The sequence below is a fragment of the Agelaius phoeniceus genome (genome assembly GCF_051311805.1).
Source record: "Agelaius phoeniceus isolate bAgePho1 chromosome W unlocalized genomic scaffold, bAgePho1.hap1 SUPER_W_unloc_2, whole genome shotgun sequence".
Classification (NCBI taxonomy): Eukaryota; Metazoa; Chordata; class Aves; order Passeriformes; family Icteridae; genus Agelaius; species Agelaius phoeniceus.
Window position 1 is genome coordinate 10,142,980 of NW_027509867.1, and position 8,517 is coordinate 10,151,496.

The 8,517-nt window shown below is 59.7% G+C and overlaps 1 protein-coding gene across 1 annotated transcript; it reads right to left on the reverse strand.

Moving 5' to 3' along the window:
- Positions 1-871: 871 nt before the first annotated feature.
- On the reverse strand, positions 872-7,179 carry LOC143692744 (serine/threonine-protein kinase pim-1-like). The gene is made up of 6 exons (XM_077172986.1): positions 7,149-7,179; positions 2,751-2,857; positions 2,583-2,633; positions 2,012-2,378; positions 1,221-1,397; positions 872-978 (listed from the first exon to the last, which is right to left on the reverse strand). The coding sequence occupies exons 1-6, from the start codon at positions 7,177-7,179 to the stop codon at positions 872-874; spliced, it is 840 nt and encodes a 279-aa protein (XP_077029101.1).
- Positions 7,180-8,517: the final 1,338 nt, after the last annotated feature.

Below are 8,517 nucleotides of genomic sequence, written 5' to 3' on the forward strand. Positions count from 1 at the left end.
GCAGAGCCAGCCCAGCTGGGCCCAGGGCTGAGCCCAGCAGAGCCCTGGCAGAGCCCAGAGCAGCCTCAGCAGCCGCAGAGCCCGGCTGCAAGGAGAGAAAGCAGAAACTGCCCGTCAGCTGAGGGCTCCTGTGCCCTTGTGCCAAGGCCTGCGGGGCCCAGGCCGTGCTGGCTGTGCCCAGAGCTGTGCCCAGAGCTGCCCATCCCTGCTGCCTTTGGCAGCAGAGCAGGAGGGCAGGACATGTGCCCAGCCTGCAGCCAGCCACGGCACATCCAGCCCTCAGCAGCTGCCCAGAGCCAAAAAGCAGCTGGGCAGCGACTGAAGAATTCATTGCATCTGCCCCAGCTAAGGGGGAACCTTTGGTGCCCGGCCAGACCGTGCCAGGCCCAGATCTGGGAGCATCCCCCTGCCTGTGGACTCACCTGCAAACTGGGCCTGGAGCCTGGCTTTGAAGAAGGTGCCAGAATCCAAGTCCATCATCTTCAGCTGGCCAGGCCAAGGAAGAGATTGTCACCCTTGAGGTTTTCCTTGATGTCTCCAGCAGCAGCCCCACCTGGTACAGCTTCTCCAGGGGCTCCTGCTCCTTCCCTGGGGCCAGACCAGGCTGTCAGGGCTCTGCCCAGGGCCCCAGCCATCCATGAACCAGACAAACCAAACCAGGGGGGATGGTGGCCACCAGTGCTTGCCACACCAGGTCTCCAGCTCAGCTCCAGCCCAAGAGCTGCGTGTTCCCTTCTGCTGACCCCTGCTCAGAGCTACAAGCAGCACAAAACTAGCCTGGTTTGCTTTGCCACTGAGTGCCAAGAGATGTGTGGAGCTGGTACCTGCCAGGCCCCTGGATCCAACTGTGCACGTGGATCTCTCCCATCTTCTAGGGCAGAGGAACACCCTGCACCCAAGGATGACAGAAAAGCTCTTCTAAGGATGGCCTGTCCGAGGGTTGCATGGACAAACACCTCTTAATGATATCCTGGCACTCTGGGGAGAGAAACCAGAAATCACCAGTCAGCTGGAGAAGTTGCCCCCCTGTTCCCGTGCCCAGGCCATGCTGGGTGTGCCCAGAGCTGGGCCTAAACCTCCCCATGGATGCTCTGTTTGGAGGGGAGCAGGAGAGCAGGACCTGTGCCACCTCCTCAGCAGCTGCCAGAGCGGGATGCCCACGAGCCCGCTGCTGTCTCCCAGCACTGGGATTCCCCCCGTGCCCAGAGATGAGGATCCACCTTGAGAGAGCCATCGTGGGAACAAGATCTGCCCCCGGATGATCTCCTGGCCCCTCCTGAACGGGTGCTTGCCCATGACCAGGTGGCACAGCAGGAGGCCCAGGGACCAGATCGTCGCTGCCTCGCCGTGGTAGCGTTGGTGCTGAATCCACTCTGGTGGGCTGTAGGACAGGGTTCCTGTGGAACACAGACACAGCTCAGCAGGGGGATGCTGCTGCTCCCAGAGCCCGGCCCCAGCATCCCTGGCCATGTGGGGGCTGCCCCACAGGCACACGGGGTGAGCGCTGCCCTCTCACCAGCACTTGGGACTTGTGTACAAACTCGGGGCTGGAAAAGAAGCCACTGGTGCTGGAAGAGGGCAGCAGAAACCCTGGGAAGGCCCAACCATGACACACAAAGGAGAAACCCACCCACTGGTGGAGAAAACCCACTCTCCTCCCCACCTGCATGGCCCCCAAAAATGTTAATAAGCCAAGGCAAACAAGGGGAGCAGAGCAGTCCAAGCCCTTCCTTGCCTGCACACCAAACCATCCGGGGCACGGGGTCAGACCCCGCTCTCTGCTACCCCCATGGGGGTTTGTGTCGGGCTGGCTGCCCCAGCTCCAGCCCCAGCCCAGGCCACAGTGGGTGCTGAAGGCTGTTGGCAGGGCCGGCAGCTGGCCCCCCTCACACCCCACCCAAATCAACTCGGCTCCAGCATCAATCCCATCCTGGCTGCAATAGGGAGAAGCCCCAGTGCTGCACCCAGGCTGGGCCATGAGATGCCCAGGAGCATCCCCTGGAGGGCTCACCTGCAAACTGGGTGTAGGCTGTGTCTTGGAGGAAGGCGCCACAGCCAAAGTCGATGAGTTTCAGCTGCCCCCTGGCCAGGTCGAGCAGGATGTTCTCGGGCTTGATGTCCCTGTGCAGGACCCCGCAGGCGGTGCAGTGCCGCACGGCCTCCAGCACCTGGCGGAACAGCGCCCGCGCCTCCTCCTCGGGCAGGAACCCCCGCTCCGCCAGGAAAGCCGAGAGCTCCTGGCACCGCTCCGGACGCTCCAGCACCAGCAGGAAGCTGTCGGGGAGCTCGAGCCACTCCAGGAGCTGAATGACAGCGGCACAGCCACGGGACACCTTGGCCAGCAGCACGATCTCCAGCGGCGCGCTGCTGCCGTCGGGCTGCGGGAGGAGCGCGGTGCCGTCAGTGGGGCTGAGGCCGTGCCGGGGCTCTGGGAGCCCTCAGCCAGCCCGGGATGCTCTGCACGCCCTGCTCAGCGCACGCCCGCTCTCCCCGCAGGGCTCCCGGCGGCTCCCACCCTGCCGGGCCCCGGCACCTCGCCGCCCGGCCCGGCCCGGCTGCTGCCGCTGGCCCCGCTCACTCACCAGCTCGCCCCAGTGCCGGATGCGATCCCGCGGCACGCGTTTGATGGCCACCTGCGAGCGAGGGAGAGCAGCGGGCTGAGCTCGCCGCCCGTCCTGCCCAGCCCCATCCTTCACCCTTCTCCTCCTCCTCCTCCTCCCCCTCCGCCCGCCGCCGGCCCCGCCGCTCACCGGGGCGCCGTCCGAGAGCCGCGTCCCCGAGCAGACGCTGCCGAAGCCGCCGCGCCCCAGCAGCGAACCCACTCGGTACCGCTCCTGCAGGGCCTCGTGCGCCTTCCCTGCGGGCGGGACGCGGCTGTCAGCGCTCGGCCCGGGGCCAGCAACGGCCCCCGAGCGCCCCCCGAGCGGCCCGGGCCGGGCATCCCCAACCGCCCCGGGCCCCGGCGGCTCGGGGCCGGCGGCCGCGCTGCCGAGCGGCGGAGCTCGGGCCGGGGAAGCCGCAGCGGAGGCGGCGGCAGCGGCCGCGCCGCCTGTGTCCTCCGCGGGCCCCGGGAGGAGCCGGGGACGGGGACGGGGACGGGGACGGGGACGGGGACAGGGCCGGGGCTGGGGCCGGGGCCGGGGCCGGGACGGGACTTCACGTCGGGTCCGGGGCCGGGCTCGGGCCAGGCGGAGCCGAAGGGCGGCGATGCCGCCCCCGCACCAGGAACTGACGCCCGCCCAGCAGCGCCACCGCCAGTACGGCCAGAGCCGGGCGGAGGCGAGAGTGCGGCGGGACGGCCGGGGCCGGGCACGGGGCAGCCCCGCCCGGGGCCGGGGGCGGGCCGGGGGCATGGCCCGGCCCGGCAGGGGAGAGGGAGGCGGGGAGAGGAGAGGGACGCCGGGCAAGGGACCCCGAGAGAAGGGTGCCCGACCGCGGGAAAGGGAGAGAAAGAGAAAGAAAAAGATAAAGAGAAAGAAGGAAAGAGTGATCTAAAATATCTGCTTTTCTTCTGTCGCTGCTGCTGCTGTCGCTGCTGCTGCCGCCGCTGCTGCTGCCGCCGCTGCCGCCGCTGCAACTGAAGCACCGGGGCCGTTCGTCCCCGTGTCCGTTCCCCGCTCGCCCCACGAGCCCCACGTTCGAGCCCCGCGCGCCCCGGGCACAGCCCCTGAGTCTGCCCAAACACGGGAACTTTGCAGCGGTGAGCCCAGATGCAGAGCCCTCACTCCTGCACACCGGCACAGCAATCCCCTCGCTTGCTGCTCTGCATTGGCCTGGCTGAGGGGCAAACACTGTCGGGACACCTTCCCTTGCTGTAGGATTCCTACCTGACCCAAGCACTGCACTTACATCTCCAGTGTTGCCTTCCAGTAAAACCAGGGGAAGGAAAACTCTGTGTGGCTCATGGTATTTTTGAGTGTCTAAAAATCACTAAGTCACCGATCTTAGAGGTGTGGTGCATCTGGAATTCCTGGGATGGAGAAGTAGTGCAACATGGAAAAGGGGACCATAGAAATAAATAGAGGAAAACTTCTTGAATTGTTTCTTTCATTTCCTAAAAACTGTTTCAGTTCTTTCAGAATCTTGTCCACAGTCCTGTTTGCTCTGTCCAAGAACCTTTCCTGGAGAACGAGGTGCAGCTTCTGTCACAAGATGTGCCACCAACTGCAGCTTCTCTTGGCTTTCCACACTGTGCATGCAGCACAACTCTTGCAGCAAAGCAGGACAAAAGTTTGAAGAACTTTACAGCTAGTTCTTTCTTTTCCTTGTGAGCTGGGCACTTGTGCCATTGGTGAGGTTTTCATTGTTACTGGTTTACACTAAGAAAACATTATGGGCTCCCAGGAATTGTTAGGGAATGCAAGCCTGACTGAATGCAGAGAAAGACTCTCCAGAGCCTGCAGCCAGAAATGGAGAGCTGTGTGATAATCATTCCAACACCCCCATGGACATCTTGAAAGTGATGTAGAACATGAAAATGGGCTGACAGAGGGAGTTTGTGTCAGTGTTCAGTTCAGATGCTTCTACATCTCCTGCACTCATATAAATCAAGAGCACAATCAGTTCATGAAAGGCACCAGAACAAGCTGGACCCCTCAGGAGATGACTGAAAGAATCTGAAAAGGAGAAATGCAGGGAATGACTTGGTGAGCTTTGCCTGTACAAAGGATCATTTTTCCTAATACTTTCCAATCCATTCCCTCCACTTTTGTCCTTCCTGACAAAGCCATTTTCATGCCAGATTCCCCCATGAAATGGGAAGCCTGAGCTTGTGGAGTGCCTGAACGATGCCCTGTTCCTCTGCAGGGACACTCAGGCTGGAACAGGAGCAGGAGCCCTCTCTGGGGCAGCCTCCTCCGAGCTGGAATTTGTGCCGTGCTGGGAGAGGAGGAGGAGGGGGAGAAGGCAGGCGCTGTGTGGCAGGAGCAGGAGGGTTGGGCCACAGGACATTCCGTCTGCATCGCTGCCCCGCAATGGGCGGCCGTGCCCGGGGCTCTGGGCCTGGCCCTGCGTGCGCTGAGCTGCCTGGGCTGGGCTCAGGTTCCCGCTGGGACTGGGCAGAGCCTGGGCTCAAACTGGGGGCAGCAGCAGTGCAAAACACCTCTGGGCATCTGTGTTTGCTGCTGCTGGGGAGGAGCAATGAAGCGAGTTGAGAAGTTCTGGTTTCTGTTTCTCCTGGTGGATTTTTAAATTTAATTCCACACTATGGAGGCAATTTCTGTGCTGGCCTCTGTCAGTTTATTCTCTTTCAACACAACAAGGCTGTGTTTGAGCACTGCAAATGTGGCCTGTGTGGCTTTAATTCCTCTCGCCTTAGTGCTCAGGGGCTGGTGATATTCCAGTATCTGCTGATCTTTATGCCTGCAACAAAAGCACTGACTTCACTTTCATGAAAGAACCGTGGGCAGCACCAACTGAAAGAGGCACTTGCAGTTTTATGGGTAAAATTCAGGTGGCAAGCAGAAGAGGGCCAAGAGCAGCCGTGATCTCCAATTCCCAAGGCAAAGGCACCAGCAGCCTCCTGCTGTCAGCTCAGGGTGAGTCAAACAGAGCTGAAAACAGCGCTGGAACCCAATCCTTACTTCCTCTGAGGGCTGGCTCAGGGCAGCACAGGCAGGCCCTGAGCAGTCAGGGCTGTGTGTGGGTGCTGGCTGCTCTGCTCCAGAATTGAGCTGGAAAAAGCCCTTGGGAGCCGAGGCAGGAGCAGGCAGGAAGGGGCCAGCGCTGCTGCTGCTCCTGGCCGGGAGCCCCGGCTGGGCCGGGCCGGCGCCCCCTGCGCTGCGGCTGCTGCTGCTGCTGCCAGAGCCGGGCGGGACTCGGGGACAGGGAACGGACACGGGGGGGGGGACAGCAAAGGCCTGGTGGCTGCAGGGATGGTGACGCTGGGGCCAGCGCCTGCACAGAGCTTCAGCCCGCAATTAACCCTGAGGGAAACGCTGGGGAAAGGCTCCATTTCAGCCTTTCTGCACTCGTGGCTGGGAAGAGACTGAAATGAAAGCAGAACAAGCAAGGCCCAATCCCTCCTCTTTTGGGATGAGCCCTGGCCCTGGGCCTGTGAGGGGCCTGTGAGGGGCCGTGAGGGGTAGTGAGGGGCCATGAGGGGCCGTGAGGGGCCATGGGGAACTGGGGAAACCATAAAGGTCTGTGAGAGGCTGTGGGAGCCCAGGCCCCTCATGGAACCAAGGGTCCATTGTGACACTGCAGAACCAAGGAGATCATTGTTGACAGTACAGAACCTCTTGGAACCAAGGGGCCACTGTGGCCCAGCAGGGCCTTATGGAACCAAAAGGACCATGGTGACACTATGGAGCCTCATGGTACCAAGGGGCCATTGTTACACAGCAGCCACAGCAGGGCCACAGAACATAGGAGATCATTGTGACACTGCACAACCTCATGGAATCAAGACATCCATGTTACTCTCCTGAACCTCATGGAACCAAGGGTCCCTTGTGACACTGTGGAACCAAGGAGATCATTGTTGGCAGTATGAAAGCTCATGGAACCAAAAGTCCATTGTGACATTGTGGGGCCTCATGGAACCATGGAGACCATCATGACACTTCAGGACCCAGTGGAACCAAGGGGCCATTGTGACACTGCAGGGCCTTGTATAACCAAGGAGCCATTGTAGCACATCAGGGCCTCATGGAATCAAGGGGGTCACAGTGACCCTGTGGGGCTCCGTAAGGGGCCATGGGGCTCTATAAGGGGCTGTGGGCCCCCATGAGACCACAGGGACATTCTGACTGTGGAACCAAGGATACCATTGTTACACTATGGGGCATCATGGAACCAAGGAGGCCATTGTGAACCAGCAGGGGAACCCGCTGAGACTATTGTGACACTTCAAGGGTCATTGTGGAGCTGCAGGGCCTCATGGAACCAATGACACCATTGTGACATGGCACAGCCTCATGAGACCAAGGGGCCATTGTGACACTATAGGGCCTTGTAGAACTGAGGGGCCCTTGTGACCCTGTGTGGCACCATGGAACAAAGGAGAGCACTGTGACACTGCAGGGAACCAAGGGGCCATTCCGTACTTTAGGGCTTCATGGAACCAAGGTGCCATTGTGATACTGCGGAACCAAAAGAGACCATTGTGACACTGCGGGGCTTCATGGAACCAATGAGGCCATTCTGACATTCCGAGTCCCCATGGAACCAAGGGGCCATTGTGACACCATAGGGCCTCACAGAACCAAGGCAGCCACTGTGACACTGCAAGGTCTCATGGAAGCAAGGGACCAGTGTAACACACCCAGGCCTGGTGGAAGCAAGGGGCCATTGTGATCCTGGGGAACCCAGTAGAACCTAGGGGCCATTTTGAGACTCTGCATCCTCATGGAACCAATGGGCCATTGTGGCACTGCACAGTCCCATGGGAACAAGGAAACCATTTTGACACTGCAAGGCCTCATGGAAGCAAGGGGCCATTGTGCCACTGTGGAGCCAAGGAGACCATTGTTATATCACTGGGCCTCATGGAAACAAACATCTGTTGTGATCCTACAGGGTCTTATGGAACCAAGGGGCCACTGTGATGCTGCAGGGCCCCAAGGATCCAAGAACATGGAACAGGTCTGGCTGGCTGGGCCTCCTGGGGGCTGCCTGACTGGTCTTGCTGACCTTGGCATGTTGAGGGTCACTTCTCATCAGCCCCTGAAGCCCTGGAGTTGTGTGCTTTCCTTCCTGTGGGAAAGAACTGTCTTTCTCCTCCAGGGGTTCATGGCTGAAATTGGGATTCCTCTTCCAAATTTGATTATATCCAAGGATTATTCCCATATGAAACCTGCCAGGACAGACAGCTCTGGCTGGCCTTGGCCTCTGGGGGGCCACCTCTCATCTGCCTTTAAAACTCTGGGGGCTGGTGCTTTTCTTCCCATGGAAAAAACCCATCTTTTATGTCCAGGAATCCATGGCCAAAATTGAGAATCTGCCTCCAAAATTCCTTATATCCAAGGATAGCTCCCAGACAAAAGCTGCCAGGACTATCCAGGTTCCCTTGGCTTCTTGAGGGCCAGCTCTCATCTCCCTTTGAAACACTGGGGCTCCGTACTTTCCTACCTGTGGAGAAGAACTGTCCTTCTCGTCCAGATGCCCATAGACAAAAGTGGGGTTTGGCCTCCCAAATTCTGTCTCTCCAAGGATTCTTCCCTGACAACAAGTCTGGCTGGCCTTGGCCCCCTTGGAGCTGCCTCTAATAAGCCTTTGGAACACTGGAACTCCACCCTTTCCTTTGTGTGGAGAACTGTCATTCCAGTCCAGGAACCCATGGCTGAAATGGAATTCCACCCCCAAAACTCCCCATATATCCAAAGGCTGCTTTCAGACAAAAGCTGCAAGGACAGACAGGTCTGGTTTGCCTTGGCCTCTGGTGACTGCTTCTCATCTGCCTTCAAACCCTGGGGTTCTGTGGTTTCCTTCCTATAGAAAAGAACTGTCCCTCTTGTCCAGGCACTCTTGGCCTCAGGCACTTGACCACTATACAGGGATGTTGGGAAGGATGAAAGT

Bases quoted from the DNA above. Each gene is read 5' to 3' on its own strand.
- LOC143692744 (XM_077172986.1), bottom strand. From the start codon at position 7,179: ATGGCCCCTTGGTTCCATGGGGACTCGGAAT. The intron at 2,634-2,750 runs GTGAGCGGCGGG...CCTCGCTCGCAG, and splicing joins GGCTCTCGGACGGCGCCCCG to GTGGCCATCAAACGCGTGCC. The intron at 2,379-2,582 runs GTGAGTGAGCGG...CTCCTCCCGCAG, and splicing joins TCCGGCACTGGGGCGAGCTG to CCCGACGGCAGCAGCGCGCC.